This window comes from Eulemur rufifrons, chromosome 18 (assembly GCF_041146395.1).
Source record: "Eulemur rufifrons isolate Redbay chromosome 18, OSU_ERuf_1, whole genome shotgun sequence".
Lineage (NCBI taxonomy): Eukaryota > Metazoa > Chordata > Mammalia > Primates > Lemuridae > Eulemur > Eulemur rufifrons.
This window is the reverse complement of record NC_091000.1, coordinates 17,175,880-17,193,656: the sequence shown is the minus strand read 5'-3', so window position 1 is coordinate 17,193,656 and position 17,777 is coordinate 17,175,880. Positions and strand designations below refer to the sequence as shown.

The 17,777-nt window shown below is 36.0% G+C and overlaps 1 protein-coding gene across 2 annotated transcripts in view; it reads right to left on the bottom strand.

Annotated features, from left to right (window-relative positions):
- The window catches only part of AFG2A (AFG2 AAA ATPase homolog A), a 241,320-nt gene extending 223,557 nt beyond the window's left edge, over window positions 1-17,763 (bottom strand). Inside the window, exons 1-10 of one of the 2 annotated variants that reach the window (XM_069493176.1) lie at window positions 17,601-17,763; window positions 16,872-16,874; window positions 12,453-12,574; window positions 10,935-11,092; window positions 7,133-7,191; window positions 5,879-6,523; window positions 4,815-4,944; window positions 4,486-4,542; window positions 3,184-3,307; window positions 424-679 (exon numbers count right to left, since the gene is read on the bottom strand). In XM_069493176.1, the coding sequence (XP_069349277.1) occupies window positions 424-679; window positions 3,184-3,307; window positions 4,486-4,542; window positions 4,815-4,944; window positions 5,879-6,523; window positions 7,133-7,191; window positions 10,935-11,092; window positions 12,453-12,574; window positions 16,872-16,874; window positions 17,601-17,763 (1,717 nt within the window). The remainder of the gene's footprint in view (window positions 1-423; window positions 680-3,183; window positions 3,308-4,485; window positions 4,543-4,814; window positions 4,945-5,878; window positions 6,524-7,132; window positions 7,192-10,934; window positions 11,093-12,452; window positions 12,575-16,871; window positions 16,875-17,600) is intronic. The other variant, XM_069493174.1, reaches the window with a different exon arrangement.
- Window positions 17,764-17,777: the final 14 nt, after the last annotated feature.

Below are 17,777 nucleotides of genomic sequence, written 5' to 3'. Positions count from 1 at the left end.
GAGAGAAACCCTGTCTGCCTTACCAAAAAAAGAAACGAAAACGAAAACGAAAAGGAAAAGGAAGAAAAGAAAAAGTGAGTTTTTTCGAATTGTTGCAAATCTCCAAAAAATTCTGTATTATTTTTTGTTGCTGTACTGTTACTTTTGATTGCGGTTTTTTCCCCAAATATTTTCAATCCATAGTTGGTTCAATCCACAAATACAGAGAGTCAACCGTAAATGCTTTAACAGTGGCTTTCTTTAGGAGGTAGGATTGAGAGTGATTCTTATTTATTTATAGTTTTCTGAATCATCTAGGTTTTTTCATAAATATATGATTAGAAATAATAAAGCTATTTCCATTAAGAAATAAGTGAAATATAAACTATCAGTATATACACTAAAGTCCATCAATATAGACTCACTATAGGAAATGGCATTCACCTGCTTCATTACACAAGGCTTTCAAGTCTGCTCCAACATATCCATGAGCACTATTTGCCAGCTGTAGCAGTTCAGCTTCAGTGAGCAAGTGGGGTACCCTTCGAAGCAGTTTCTGGAGAATATCTAGCCGGTCCTGGGCATTAGGAATGCCAATCTCAATCTCTTTATCAAATCGTCCAGGTCTTCGGAGTGCAGGATCCAAAGCATGAGGGCGGTTTGTGGCCCCAAGGACCAACACTTGTCCTTCACTTCCTTCCTAACAAAATAAAATGAAAATAAATTACATATTTTTCTAAAAGACTAAAAAAAGGGGGAGAGTAGACTGACACTGACTATAGAGACAAGGATAAATCTAACTGTCCAGGATACTAAATCGTATCCCTTATACTTTTATTACCCATCTATTACTTTTATTAGTAACAGATTTTTATTACACATTTATTACTTTTATTACACATTTTTCAAAGCTCAGCCTAACCACTTCCTCCCCTAGAAAGCTTTCTAATACTTACCTCTCCATCTACTGTAAGTGACATTTCTCACACCAGATCACCTAACCTACATCATTCTCATAAACAACATATAACAGTCTACCATATAGTTGTTTTCTGTTTAGTTGTTTTACATAGTCCTTTTCCTTACTTAGAAGTAAAGATTATGACCTACATATAGAACAAGGCTCTAAGTTGCCTAAGAATTCTTCCTCACATACTATTTTCTTTTTTATTTTGATACATTTTTAAATTCCTCAAAAGACAGACAACATAACCAATATCCAAGTATCAACCATTCTTGAATACATATGGATTTTCACTTTCTTAAAATGAAATTAGGAACAACAAATAATAAAGAACTATGATCAGCCACCCACAGAAATTATCCAATCTTTAATTCAGGTGACCCAAGTGTAACCTCACAGAGACAGGCATAATTGGAATGTGATTTACATAAAAAAGCTCAAACCTAATAAATTATATTGAATGTGCCAACAGAAAATGCATGAACTACAGTGAATCTAGGAATTACGAGTTTAGAAGCGCAAATACAGGCCCTTAAATATTTTCAGACTAAAACGTCAGTGTTACATGCTTCCTGTCCTGCCCAAAGCCAAGAATACCAATCCACAAGAGACTTATCCTAGACATAAAGAGGCAACTGACATAGTGATTAAAATACTCCAACACTGAGCCTGCCACCTGATTTCCTACTCAACAAGAACCCTTCTGATTATAATACTGCTTTATTATATTAGAGACACAGAATATATCTACCTTCAAGGTGAAAATATAGTCATTCATAAACACAACTATCTGATCCACTTAATAGTTACATTTCTTACTGTATCATTAACGGACAAACTGGCATCCCAATTTATATATCAGTCTCTTGTGAATGTTGTTATCATGGGTCAGTCCTCAGAGCTCCACCACCTCCAACATGCTAACAACATTAAATTCTTCAACTTTATAAGCTAAGAATCAAGCCTGGGACACGACAATCACACTTTGGTACTGCCCCAGGACTGAGAACCAGGTGGTCATCCAGCCCCTACCAGGTGACAACCTTTCTCCTGCAGACCCTTAAAATTATCAACATGTTAGTAAATAGCAGACTTAACAACAAACCTTCATATTATTTTCACATATTCAATTTCTACCACTAGACAGTAAAACCCAAAAAGTTCTAATTGTCCAGTTTTTTAATGTGCACAAGTGGCTCAGGACTATATGATTTCTAAAATTTCTTTTGTTTCTAACATATTATGCTTCTAGTAACCTTTAGTTATTTACAATCCAAGATAAAAAGTGTTATTTTTTTGGTTAATGGATGTCAAGAGGATCCTGAGAGGATTTTTTTTTATTGCTATTCTCTATATTAGTCCTATGTATCTTCCTTTCATAACTAGCATACAGTTTTTTTATTAATACAAGAATGTATACCTATCACAGAATCTGGTAATATGAGTAAATTATTTTTAAATGTTCTATACATTTTCCATTATTCTCATTTTCTTTCCTTTCACTTGCCTAGCACAAACCCTTGAATCAATTTTTACATGAGTAGTAAGACTCACTCATGAAATTTCTTAATAAAATCACTGAAAATTTAACCACTGAATCTTCCTTACTGATCTTTGCTTCAGGTTTTTAAGTTAACAGCATTTACCACAAAAGAAATCTATCACTATATATTACTTTATATGCCATAAAAAACATGCCAGGTTATGATGCTGTCCTATCCATTACAAAATACTAAATAATCTACTGAAGCTAATTATTTCATGGGTCTTTCCTCTAGTTGCTATGGCTAATATTTTTCCTTTTTCCTAGAATACCCAAAGACTCAGATACATTCAATAGTTTTGGATTCTACATATATTAATAAGAATCAACTAGCTGGGCATGGTGGCTCACACCTGTAATCCCAACACTTTGGGAGGCTAAGGTGGGAGGATGGCTTGAGGCCAGGAGTTCAGGACCAGCCTAGGCAACACAGGGAAGCCCCATCTCTACAAAAAGGAAAAAAAATTAGCCAGGCGTGGTGGTGTGCACCTGTAGTCCCACCTACTCGGGAGGCCGAGGCAGGAGGATCCCTTGAGTCCAGGAGTTAGAGGTTGCAGTGAGCTATGATGATGCCACTGCACTCTAGCCTGGGCAACAGAGCAAGACTTTGCCAAAAAAAATTAAAAAATAAAGAATAAATAAAAATCCACCCCTTCAAACTTTTCCCACACAGAATCAATACTATTGCTCTACTTACTGAACCAATGCCATCCATCAGTGTTAAGAGTGAAGCTACAACTCTTTTTTCCACTTCATTCTGAGCCCCCTCTCTTTTAGGGCAAAGTGCATCCAGCTCATCAATAAAAATAATTGATGGGTGTCTAAAAGCAAACAAAATGAAATCCCTAATTTACATTTAGTTTTAAATTATACTTAGTTTCAATTTTTTAACTGAAATGCAACATATCAAATTTAGGATTTATTTAATAATATTGCAAAAGGCATTAGAATGTTAAGCTGAAAAACCTTAGATTAATTCTAGCCCAAATTATTAACTTATCAACCTCACATTCTAGTCCATCTGCCCTCAATTAAAAGGCAGAGTATTTAGAAGAGTCTATTGCTCATGGGATGAAATACCATGTCCTGGCAGAACTTTCCCACTAATGCCCACTAAATAGTTGTGACTGGGTGAATTCAGAAACTGAGGCCAAAAACATTGTCCCTTGGAGCAGGTTTAAAGTCCAAAGGACATGAACTAGAAATGTTTTCTTAACCTATTTCAAAAAAGATTCAAGATGATCAATTCTCTCATAAAAAGATGTGAATTCTCTTAGAAATGGAAACTTCAACTGCCATAAACATAACAACAACAAAAACATACTAAAACAGTAAGGTAAACCCTGGTTCTCAAATTTTCAGTACAGTACTGAGACTACAAACTACTTACTTTACTATCACGGGAGGGGGGGATCTTTAAAAATGACAGTTCTTTTGATAAAAGAGCAGTAATCATGATGCTAAATACCAAAACAATGGTAGAGACATGGCTACATTATGAATAATATTATATAAGACCAAGTTGTAGATCATACTCTAATACCCATTACAATATAACAGTGTAGCCTAAACTCAGGAATAATCAATAAGAATAGTTTTTAATAAGCAAAAGATTTGTCTCATTGAAGCAAAGTATAATATAAAAAATTTTATGCATAAAGGGCTATGATAATACACTCTACTAGGGGAACTAAATATACTCGATATGCCCAAATATCCTAAAGAAACAAAGTCATAGACTTATATGCTCAAGCAAGGTCACACGGCTTATCAAATGACTGTCTTAATTCTTCTAATTTATGTAATTTAATAACTCATTTTTCAAATTTCTAAAACATTATACAGAAATAGACAGAATTTCATTAGATTTACAATCTATTTCTAGTGCTATTGCTATTATTTTTGTACTATTCTTTATGCTTTCTATGAAGTGCTAGTATCTCATTTTGATTACACAGACTTGACTATTAATTCCAAAACATTTAAAAATAAAGAGTACCGTAGAGTGGCTTCAGCAAATATCTGACGTAACCTTGCTTCAGTCTCACCATAGAATCTGCAAAAAATAAAATACGTTTAAGGATTTCTCATTGTTTTTGGAGCTTTGTCTATAAAAGCTAATCTGACTTTTCAAATATTTCTAGATACTTAAATTTACTTTAAAACGTTATTTTCTAAATTTAATTTTTATACATATTAAAGAACAAATTTAAAATATTTCAAGTGTATGAAATATTCAGACAGAATACCAACCAGCCATTTTTAAAAACCACATTTGAGAAGTATATTTAATAATTTTAAATTTACTCTATTAAATCATACACCTACTTGCTTATAATTTCAGGACCATTAATTACAGATACATAGGCTCCGACTTCGTTAGCAACAGCCCTGGCAATCATTGTCTTTCCAGTACCTGGAGGGCCATAGAGTAACACTCCTCTAGGGGCAGGAATTCCTAGAAGAAAAAGAAGAGAACACTGGATTCAGCAGTACTAGGTTTCTTATAAATGCTGCCATACAACTTCAAACACAAGTTATAAAATGTAAATTTACCTTGCATCACAAAAAAGAGTCAGACCTTCTTTTTCCCCCAAGAAAGATATACTAACCAGCCCAAGCATTGATCCCCAGCAATGACTTTTTCCTCTCTGTATACAGACCACATAATGGAGGAAGCATGTTGCAAAAAACCTGGACACCCACATTGTTGTCATGCCCCATCTCAAACAGTACTGTTTAAGGATCAGAAAACAAACCCAGCCAACATGGACAGACAAAAACAAGCTACCAATCCCAATTTCTTCCCAACTAGCCATCTGGAAGATTATAAACGTTAGTAGCAAAATGTCAATCCAAGGGTTCATTTTATATAGAAAAAGACTGATGAAAAAGGAAAAAGCAGAGAGATAGTATACAGCAAATGTATGCAAAGGATCTGCACAATAACTACACAAGGGAAGCCCTGAGCTTTCTGAGAGTCAAGCCACTCTTTTAACTACTTGCTTCAATGCAAAGAGATCGGCACACACCTACATTTCCTAACAAAACAGTTTTACCCATGTATTTGAGTAGTTTATTTCTTTAGTCATTACAGCTGATCCAGCATGACAAGACAGTTATTGCAGACCTAATATAAGCAATTGTGGAAATACGCTATTAAAAGAGATAAGGCTATCACTAACTTAAATTATAACCTAAAGAGACCAACACACAGAAAATGGCTAATTTAACTGGCATTTCCCACAGCAACTGGTATCTTCTACCATACCTACCACCCAAGAAATAAAAAAACGAAAAGAACGTGAGCAACCATTAGGTAAGTGGAATTGACCAACTGTTTTTTAGTGTAAATTTAACACTTTCAGGAGCAATAAAATAAGAAATCATACCATAACTCTTGAAAAGTTTGGGCTGTTTGAGAGGCAACTCGATCATTTCTCTAATTACTTTCAGCTGACTATTTAAGCCTCCTATCATGTCGTAAGTTACTCTGAATCGGTTATCTCGCTGTTTTGAGTTTGTACGACTCTTTATAAAACGGATTCTTGTTGTTGAAGAAATAAAATAAAAAGCATCCGTATTGCACTTTGCTCCCACGCTGGGGGACTTTAGCAGTCTCTCATCATTTTTAAGTTGCTTATTTCCTTTTCTGGCAGACTCAAAACTACATTTAAGACCTGTTACTTCTTCCAGTCCAAGCCCACTGCCATGCCCAGGACTCTGTGTAACATCCAACGAAACATCACCAGCTTTATTTATAAGTCTGTCATCTACTGGTTTACAGGGAGTACTTCTTGCTGCTGGATTCTGGGGCTCTTCCAGATCTAACTGGCTTAGCTGTAAGGATAAATCCAGGCTACTGGTTTCCATGCTGGACCGTTCAGAGGCCACTCCCTGGGCATCAGTGTCAGAGTCATTCCGTGGGCCTTTCAACATCATGCCATCTGCCCCTTTCACTCGCAACACTTGCAACTTGCACGGTCGTCCATAGAATGTACAATACAGAAAGTTGCCTGGTAAAATAATCTTGCCATCTAAAAAACAATTTATTAAATATATATGTTAGCACAATTTTTTCACCAGCTTAATATTTAAATAGCAATTTATTTCATCTATTAACAAAACTATCTGACTAAAGGTACTAAATCAAAAATGGAATATTACTAAAGTAATTGTCATAAAAAACAGAGGACCTAATATTCCTCTATAATATACCACTATCTGAAGATAGAAGGACAAGATGATTCTTTGAAATCCTCTATAATCAATAGATCTAAGATTGTATTAACCGTATCAACAAATAGCCAAGCATTCCATGTTCGATAGACTAAAATGGCACACCTAAACTAACACTCCAAAACAATGTTTCTCACTGGAAAAAGGAAGAGTGTAAGGATTAAAAAGTCTCAATTCTACCACTCACTTTATCCACAGACAGGTCATATTCTATCCACTGCTTAACTGCCAATTGCTTAACTGGGAAAAGTAATACATCCCTATCTCAAAAGGATATTAATTCATTGAGAGGAATATTCTCTAAGCTATTTTAAAGAAAACTACGATGTATACAAGACCTCAAAGACACTTTATTTGCTGCTGCCTTCTGCTTAAAATGTAGGAAAACAATTTCAAATATGTCTCACCTAGTTTTCTCAGGATACAACCAGTCAGTTCTTCTTCATTAATGTCTATATCTTTGTCACTGTAAAAGAGAAGAGAGGATGACAGAAATCAACACTAGGTACACTAGAAACTAAACTGTGGTATAAAATGACACGTACGTAGTTATAATACAGACCTAATCAAAATAATAATTAATTTATAGACTGAAAATAATTTATGCAATTTTGAAATGCTTTACATTTTTCAGATACTTCTTATAGACATGAGAATATCATTTGCAATTTGGTGCCTTAGTGGCCTAAATCAGTGTTCTTCAACATAGTGTACTATCCATGAGTGGGGTCATGAAATCATTTCAGTAAGTCCCATCCAGCATTTTTTAATAGAATAAGAAATGTCAGAGTACACTGCACATATGAAGGATAAATACTGCTTTGTAAAATATTAATGTCTTACACATATACACACATGCACACATACGTGCTCTGTATTGGTGGATGAGTGAATCATGACGAAAAATGTATTTTTTATCATGTGTCATAGTCAAAAGCATTTGGGAAACACTGACCTAAATTAATCATTCCTTCTATGAACTTTCCTAGTTTGGAGAAAGGCTACTATTAATCATTTACTTCATTTCTTCAATATAATTTATAAATTATCTCTTCAAGAAAATTAAATTCTATAATATGTTACCTGAAGAGGTAGAAATAGGAAAAGGAGAATAATGGTTACAATGAAGGTTTATTTTGGAGAAAGGACATGCCTATTAAAAATAAGATCCCCTTCTTCCTTACGATAACTGTTATCTTCCAGAAGAGTTTCTTGCTTAAGTGCAGGAAGTGGGCACACCTATATATCACTACACTTATAAAGAAACCTGCTCTTGGAGAGTTCTCAGAAAATGAGCATTTTTCTTCCTCCTCCATGTGTAAGCAGCCTATATCAGGAGAGAAGACAAAGAGCTGTCCAACTTTGTCAATGACCAGTGGAGAGAGGGATAGTTTAGCCCTGGGGGAAGTGTACCTATTAGCAAGCGCATTTGGTCAAAATCTAAACCTTACTCTCCAATCACTTTATCAGTAATAAAATGATATAGTCAATCCTCAATACCTGTAGATGATGTCACTGTAAATTCACCTACTCACAAAAATATATTGTACCCCAAAATCAATTCTCAAGGATGATTTGCAGTCATCGGTGAACATGGAAGAGGAGCAAAACTTGGGTCACCCAATACTCACGTTCCATCTGTGACACTTTGCCCCAAAGGTGACACTTTGCCCCTTGTTTCAGCTCTCACTCAGAGATAACCACAGAATGTAAATAGCAGGGAGCAAGCGCAGTGTAGTACAAGAATCCCCAGCTCTGGGGCCAGCTGGATGGGGTACCCAACTCTGGTACCTATGGTGGGGCAGCTTCAGGCAAGTCCCTTAACAGTTCTGAACCTCCTTCTTTTGTAAAATAAAGAAAATATTATAGAATTCACCAGAATGAGTTGTTTTGAGGATTTAAGATTATAGTTTACATAAGATATGTATATATATGTACATATTTCGCCCTAGGAGAAATCATTCAGTATTTGCTAATAGTGTTTAAGGCAACTTTAATAGAACATAAGTACCACAAATCATGAGCATCCATTATATATTCACATAAAAGGGAGAGTAAGAAAGAAATAGAATAAGGAAGAAATTTCATGAATCAATTATATGTATAAACTAATGAGGAAATTGTATGTATCTCCTTAAGTGCTTAAATTTACTTCTGTTTATAAAAGTCTGAATCAAGTTATACTTGAATTCTTTTACTTATTACTTTGAATAGAAGATATTTACAAAGATGAACAAGAACAGTAAAAATACTTCACCAGTTTTGCTTTTAAAAAAAAGCTGGTCATCTAGGGGTAGTGACTCACATCTGTAATCCTAGCACTTTGGGAGGCCAAGGTGGGAGGATCTCTGAGGCTGGGAGTTCAAGACCAGCCTGAGCAAGACAGTGAGACATCGTCTCTACAAAAACTAGAAAAATCAGCCAGGTATGGTGGCTCATGCCTGTAGTCTCAGCTACTTGGAAGGCTAAGGCAAGAGGATCACTTGAGCCCAGCTCAGGAGTTTGAAGCTGCAGTGAGCTATGATGACTGCACTCTAGCCTGGGCAATAGAGCAAGACCCTGATTCAAAAAAAAGAAATGAAAACGAATGGGTATGGGCGCAGATAAAATCATTTCCACTAGAAGGAGCTCTAACACTACTAATAAAATTTTTCAGTTGCAAGTAAAGGATTTAAGCAGATTAAAATTACTGATTTTCCTAATTGGAAATTAACTTTCTTGTCTACATGCTGCTGCCTCATTTAAAACATGAGATTTTTTTTTTAAGCAAAAATTTTAAAACTAGGCTTTCATTTAAAACTACACAGTCCTCTATAATAGGCCATCATAATTCACCTAAGATTGTTATGCTCTCAAGAAGTCAGACTAGTTTGGAGATAATCATAAATGCTAATTCCAGTCAACTCATTGCTGCTACCTGTAGCACTGTTTTAAGATGCAGTCTGAGAATTAATCCGGTTTAATCTCAGCCTTACTACTAATTATTAATACCTCATTAAATAGTAGGCAAGTTACTTCTCATTTAGCTCATCTCCTCATTCGTTAAATAAGGGATAAATATGGATACCCTGCAGGATATTAGAGGATTCAATTGGAGAAGAAAAAGGCTAAATGTGTATGTGTGTGCATGTACATATATGCAATATATAAAAAGCATCTGGTATACAGCTGGTACTCATCATGTTGTCTTCTCTTTTACTTTCTGCTTTTTACTGTTCAATAAACCATTATTATATGCTCTGAAAACATTATCTTGTTTTCAAATGAAAAAATATGCCAAAACTCAAGCTTCGAATCTACAAAAGTATTAAAAGAAGAAAACATTTTAAAATCAAGCTAATGACTAGAAAATGTTCTGTGATTCTGGCAGATAATGTTAACACATTCCAAAATTGTTAGTAAGGTAATATTAAAGTATTAAAAGATGCTTTAAGTGACTTGGTAAGACTCATAGATGCAAACTGAGTCAAAATCCTGTTAGATACAGAATATCCAAGAGAATGGATGATATACTTTAACCATATTGATAGTTCGATTCAAACAATTAGACTTTGGTGAAGGATTATTGAAAAATATGAAAGTAATGACTGTTTTACTAAATTAATCAATGAGTTAAAATACACAATCAGGTTTTTTGGACAATCTTAATTAAGACTTATTTCTTATCTACTCACAGTAATCTACTCCTTTCTTTACAACTGTAAGAAGGATAAGAAGCCCTGATTACACTGTAAACCAAGATAAAAATTACTGCTAAATACTAATCAATAATAATTCCTTTCACCTAAAACATCAGAGCACACTCTAATCGTAGGAAATGAGAGAGTAGGTAGTCCATAAATTACACAGCACTAATTTAGCCTGTGTTGTCTAGTACAACACAAATAGCCACTAGCCACTCATCATGTGGCTACCGAGTGTTTAAAATGTGGCTAGTCCAAATTGCAATGTGCTACAAGTATAACACACACACTGGATTTTGAAGACTTAGCTTGAAAAAAAGGGTATGTCTTATTAATAATTTTTTATAATTATCATATGTTAAAATAATTTTATATATTGGTTAAATATACTATTATAATTCATTTCACCTGTTTCTCTTTACTATAAGAAAATGCAAAATTATGTATGTGGTTTACATTTGTGACTCGTATTTTTATTGGGCAGCATTGAATTGATCCAGAGAGTCACCAAAGAAAAGAGCCAAACCTCAGTGCCACGTCCATTTCCTCAGCCTGTAGCACAGCACCCACCAGAGGCTGGACCCAGATGGCATCGCCAACCCTTACGCCCACGTTCTTCTGTGCCACTTCACTCAGCCCAACCTTGCCTCCAGGAAATCCTGCCACAGGCCAGGCTGTATAGACCTGCCCAGACAGAAGAAATAAAAATATAAGAAAATAAATATTCATAGAATATCATCACTTTATAAGGCAGAATACAAAGCACAGCCAAGTATTTGGATCTGCAAAACACAGTCCTTAACCCAAAGGAGTTATAATCTGACACACGTTGCAACAAGACAAATTGCAGTAATAAAAAAAAAAAAAAGAATTAAATACTACAAATTCCCAAAAAATAAATTTTTAAATAAATATTACATCTTTTTGTGAAAATCAAGAATGATCCCACAGTGAAGATGGTGTAAGATTTAAAAGGTAGATTTAGGAAAAGAGACAAAGGCATTAATAGATAGTAAGAAAAAAAATGACAAAAATATTGAAGGCAAGATAACTTGTAGAGTAATCCATCCTAGAACTTAAATTACATCCAGGAATTAGTGAGGGACACAGCACAAGAGATTTGTGAGAACCTAGATTTTATCAGATTTAAATGATAAGGGAGAAGGGCAAAAATTTCTGGCTCGAGCTCACACATTTATACTGCTCTCTTCCATAAGATATAGTAAAGGATTTTTTTAAAGTATAAGCCCAGAAGAATAATAAGAATGGAAGGGATGCCATCAGCAGACAAAAGATTTCAAAACATTTCCAGAGGATCCCCATTGGATCAGAAAAGCATTAAAGGAAGCCATGACAGAGGTTGGGGCTAGCAGCAGGAAAGAAAGCCAAGCTGTCAAAAATGATCCAGGAAAGGCCCTAGGCTTAGAGTCTCAGGTATGAAGAATGGCAGCAAGGAGGAACATAGCTGAAATCAGAGAGAATAATCAAATATTTGTATATAGAACAGGTGACCTTCTTAGCCCAAAATAACATTTCTGTAGAGAAATACAACTAACAAAGTAGGAAGAATAGGGTCAATAGCGTATGTGTCACTACCTCTTGAGGAAAGTCTTCTCTCAATGTTATGACATTTTAGGGGTTACTATTTCCAGTATAGTCACAGACATCAAAGGAAGAGGGAGTTTATATGCAAGTGAACGTCTTTTAAAATATAGTTTTTCATTTATTCCTGCTTGTGTTGAAAATTAAAGTCAGAAACATTTCAAACATAGATTGAATACCATCTCTTATCCAAAATGCATGGAATCAGAAGTGTTTTGAATTTCAGATTTTTTGGGATTTCAGAATATATGCATTGTACTTAACTGACTGAGAATCCCAAATCTCAAAATCCAAAACCTGAAATGCTCCAATGAGCATTTCCTTTGAGCATCATGTCAGCATTCAAAAAGTTCTGGATTTTGTAGCATTTTGGATATAGGATTTTCGGATTTGGGATGCTCAACTTGTATTTCTAAACTAAGGAAATGAAAACGACTCTTACCTCTTGCTTTCCATTCAAACTGGTAAGCAACACTGGTCGACCTATACATATATTTGCAGACTTCATAGTGTTGAGTCCAAGATGAACAAGGGAGTTCTGGAATGTTTTAGGAATTTTGTCATCTATAAGGAAGAAAAAGAAAATTATTTTTGTGGTATTTTGTAACTGAAGTTAAAGCATGCTTTCTTTTGAGGTAAATAAAAAAATCCTCTATCCATATAACCACATGAATGCACTTACCATATCCTGGAGAAACCACTGCTCTAATCCTCATTTTAACAAACAAATTTAATTTTTTTAAATTTTTAATTTTTTTGAGACAAGGTCAAAAGACAATGGTGTCATCATAGCTCACTGCAACCTCAAACTCCTGGGCTCAAGTGATCCTCCTGCCTTAGCCTCCCACTAGCTGGGACTACAGGCATGAACCACCACGCCTGGCTAATTTTTTTTATTTTTTTGTAGAGACAGGGTCTTGCTATTGCCCAGGCTGTTCTTGAACTCCTAGCCTTAGGCAATCCTGCCACCTCAGCCTCCCAAAGTGCTTGGATTACAGGCATGAGCTACCACACCTGGCCAACAAACAAATTTAAAACCAGACCCTTTTGAGGGTTTACTGACAATATATGAACTAAAAAGAGGATGTGTTATAGGGTATTAGTTTATTAATTCTTTTTAAGTCTCCAATTTCATTAAGAACTAAATGTACTTGCAGCAGAGTCTCTAAGCTTTTTGTAGTACAGATTCTAAAGTTGAGTCAGCTACTAGTATTCAAAGGTTTGAAGTGGGAACTGGCACGTCTATCTGGATTTAGAGGATTAAGTTATGTTTCAACTTCTGACCCATGTAATAGTAATCAGATCTTTTTCTCCTCTATTACCAAGAATACACAGATAATAACACAAGTCTTACTCCTTATACAAACACACACTGACTGAAATCACCATTAGTGATTTCAACATTCGGCTGAAGGGGCCCAGAATTCAGCCTAGTTGACAACATCTCTGAAAATGATGTGCTAACATCTCCACCCCTCCCAACCCACTCCTGCCACCCCACCCCAATGAGGCTCCACATTTGGTTAGTTGTCCCTCCTGATTCTCCCGAGCTGCCAGATATTAGCATTTATCCTAATATCCATTTGTTTTACAGTCTTTCTCCTAAAGTGTATGCTGCTTTGGGGCAGGAAATGGTTCATATTTATCTTTGTATCTCCAATGCCTAACAGTACAGCAAATATAGCAGTTATATAATAAATATCAACGAAATGAATGAATGTAGTAGGTGAGTATACAATATTTTTCTTTTCAGTACACAATCTATGAAACACTTAGGGAGTTTAAACTTGACACAAACTTTTGTAAAATTTATTACAGACACACATACCATAATCAAAGAGCTTTACCTAATATTAGTGTTCCTTAATAATCAGAAAAACATCTTTTGTAATGAAAAAGAAATTAATGAAAGCAAAAGCATGAGGAACATCCGATTTGTATAATCCTGTCACTACAAAATAACTCCTCAACACATTTATTTTCCTTCTGTCATCAGAGGAGCAAATCTAGAAAAACAAAGTATTTCACAGAGCTAGATGCACAGTACTGGGTATAAAATGAAATGAGCATGCTACATAATATGAGAAGCTGAACAGAAATTCAACTTTCTTGTGAGAATTTTAATTCTTAATTAGTTTGTCAGTCAATAACAGCAAAGCATACTGCTATTAGATGACCTTGTGATATTCAGTTTCTGCCTCTTTCTTCCTAAACTCCAATGAGCCACCTTTCCCTCTTGACAATTACCTCACCAGGGGACTGTGTCCTTCGCAAGACTCTAGGTTTTCTTCTTCTCCCTCCATCCCATCTTGAATATTCACCAAGCCCCAGGATTTAACAAATCACAGGCTTGCCTAAATACCTCCCCACCTCCCTATCAATGGAGATCATGGGCAAATTCCCCTCCACTGGCCCTATTTCCCAATATATCACCATTGTATTTTTTGCTTTCATCATCCAAGCTCTCCCCACAATTTCTTTCATCAGTCCTCATTCCTCCAATACCTTATTTTATTTTTTTTCTTTTTTAGAGAAAGGGTCTTTTTTAGATAAGTGCAGTGGCATGATCACATCTCACTGTAACCTCAAACTCCTGGGCTCGAGTGATTCCCCCATCTCAACCTCCAGAGTAGCTGGGACTACAGGTGCATGCCACCAGACCAGCTAATTTTTTTTTTTCTTGTAGAGACAGGGGTCTCACTATATTGCCCAGGCTGGTCTTGAACTCCTGGCCTCAAGCAATCCTTCCGCCTCAGCCTCCCAAAGTGCTAGGATTATGGGAGTGAGCCACCATGTCTGGCTCCTATAATACTTTGAAAATATATCTCAACATTTACTTTCCCATTAACTACCTTCACATTTATTGAACACCTTAAGTGCCAGATTAACTAACGAGATAGTAATTTCAAACAACAATCCAGCCTTCATTTATTCATTCAGCAAGTATGTACTATATGCCTACTAGATGGCAGATACTTTGCTAGGTACTTTTGTTCACAAGTTGTGGGCCTCGCAGAGTTTATAATCTAGTAGGGTAAGAGAGTTATCAAACAATCGCTGAGTAACTATAAAATTATAAACTAAGATTAACACAATGAAAGAATGACTAAGTGTTAAGGGAGCCTACAATGTACGAACTGGCCTAATTTGAAAGAATCAGAGAATGCTTCTCAAAGAAAGTAACGTGAAAATTCAGATTTGAAGGAAGAGTAGGAAATAACAAAGAGAAGAAAAAGATAATGTTACGCAAAGAGAACAGCATGTACAGAGGGTCTGGGCAGAAGGGAGTATGGTGCATCCTCAGGATAGAGTACAGGCAGAGTGGTGGAAGACAAAAGTGGCCATGTAAAGGTCAAGACCACCCAGGGCAATAGGCTGCATCAAGATGCTGGCCATTACTCTGACAGCAATGGAGCCCAGTGAGGGATGAAAAGCAGGGCCATGACAGAATCTCCATTTTAAAAAGATCATTCTGGCTGCAGAACGTAAAAGGAATAAGGAAGGGAGCAAAATTGGAAGCAGGAAAAATCAGTTAAAAGGCTATCGTAGCAGCCCAGGTGAGAGATAATGACATCTGAAATGAAGGTGGAAGCAGTAGGAATAGTGTGAGGAAGAGGAACATGGAAAATATTTAGGTGATAAACATGACTTGGTGGTGGCCTGGATATGTGAGATGTGAGAGAAAGAGGTGTCATGAATGACTCCTAGATTTCTGAATCTTGCAATGGGAAAAACTGAACAGAACTGAAGTTTGTTTTGTTGGAGGAAATATGGGCTCATAAAGTCAGTCCTGAAGTACCTTTAAGATATCTAAGAGAAGAGGTATTGTACAGTGCTATTTAAAATGTGGTCCACAAACTATCTGCTACTGCTTGAAGATGAGCTAAGTACAAAAAATGAAAATTAGCTTTAGAAGCTTTTATTACACTTTAACAGAGTAATTTTACATCTGTTGAATCTAATAATTTGTTTTTTTAACTTATTTTTCCAGTAAATCATTTTCATTGTATTTTACAAAAATACCAATCTGTGACATAGTGTAAATTTTAAAACCTTTGCCATAGAGAGCTTGAAAACCAGTGATGTAAAAGACAACTGAATCAAGACTCAGTATGAATTACAAATATAAATCTGATATTGAATAGACTATAGATGGGAAACTCCGGGCATTGGATGAATTTGCCAAAGAGAGAAGACTCATAGAGAGAAAAAGACGGTTTAGGACTAAGAATCGAGGAACTTCAACATCTAATAGTCAGGTGGAAAAGGATGAGCCTGCAAAAGAAAATCACAAAGTACCAAACAAGGCTGGAGAAAAACTAAGAAAGTTTGATGACATGTAAGACAAGAAGTGTTTTAAGGAGGAGGAAATGGTCAACAATGCCAAAAGCTGCTGAGGTTAAGTAAGGTAAGTAATCAAAAACTATCCACTGGATTTATCAACATGGAGATGCTTGGTGACAATGGCAGGAACAGTTTCCATGGAATGATGGGGCGAACGTCAAAACCGAACAAGCTAAGGAGTATGTGGGTGAGGAGGAGGCAAAGACCACTCTATTTAAGAACTTTGGCAATGAAGGGGTAGAGATAAGGTGGTGGTAGAAGAAAATGTGGAGCTTTTGTTTTCAGATGGAAGAAAAATGAGCATGTTTAAATGTCAATGGGAAGGATCTGATTAAAAAGAAGATGAACCTGGAGAAAAGAACAAGTTGTCCTCTAATCCCTAAAGAAGAATGAAAACACAATTCGAACGCTAAGATTGTCTTTAGGGTCTGTCTGATTAGACGTAAAAATCTTGCCACTAGTTCAGTCTGGTCCATTTTTCAAAGATAATACACATCAAGCATGCTAGAAGCTTTACCAACTAAATGCCTTTTCAAATATAAATCCGTTCTCTAAGTCAGGGGAGCTGTTATTTAAAATAACGGCTTTGGAGTCAAATACACCTGCAGTCAAATATTGACTCTACCTGTGTTACCTGAATGGAATCACATTTTTTCTTCCTCTGTAAAATGGACATTACTATAAAGTACCTATTTGTCACAGCTTCTGTGAAAATTTAATAAGTATGTGACATACCTAACCTACCACTAACACTAGTGTGTAATTAATTGCAGATATTAAATACCAGAACCTATGTAACAGAAGAAAAAGCCATCTTCACTCTTAAAGACATAGTAATGTCCCTTAGGAAGGATAGATCCACATTTTTACTGAACTAAGTATTTAGATATTTAGCATACGTATCCTATGCTCGCTAAATATGAACAATTTGAACAGTTAAATATGTCGTTAATCTTAAATAAGACAAAATTGTTTCAAACGCAACTTAAATATTCAAAACACCTCACAAAAGAAACGACCTAACACGGATAAACCATTTCTGCCTAAGTTCTCTAATGCAGGCGCGGCTACACTTGCCTACTTACACATATATTATACATACTTCGTACATACCTAAGTCTTACATACTTCCGCGCCGCTCTCACACCTATGCCACGCCAAACTTTCAAAACCCTCTGCACCTCAAGATCTTCCCCCCTCAGGCTGCGCCCCCTCGGCCTCGGGTCTCCCTCACGGAATTCTTTACCCTTTGCTAGGAAGTTGGTCACCACCAGAGTCCCGGCTGCCGCTGCGAAGTCTGAGCCAGCAGAAGGAGCCGCGGCTCCCGCACGAGGGGAAGCAGCAGCGAGCAAGGGCGAACCACTTTCCGCGCTTTGGCTCAACCGCTTTCTGTTCTTCTTGGAAGACATGATCAGAAGGCAGC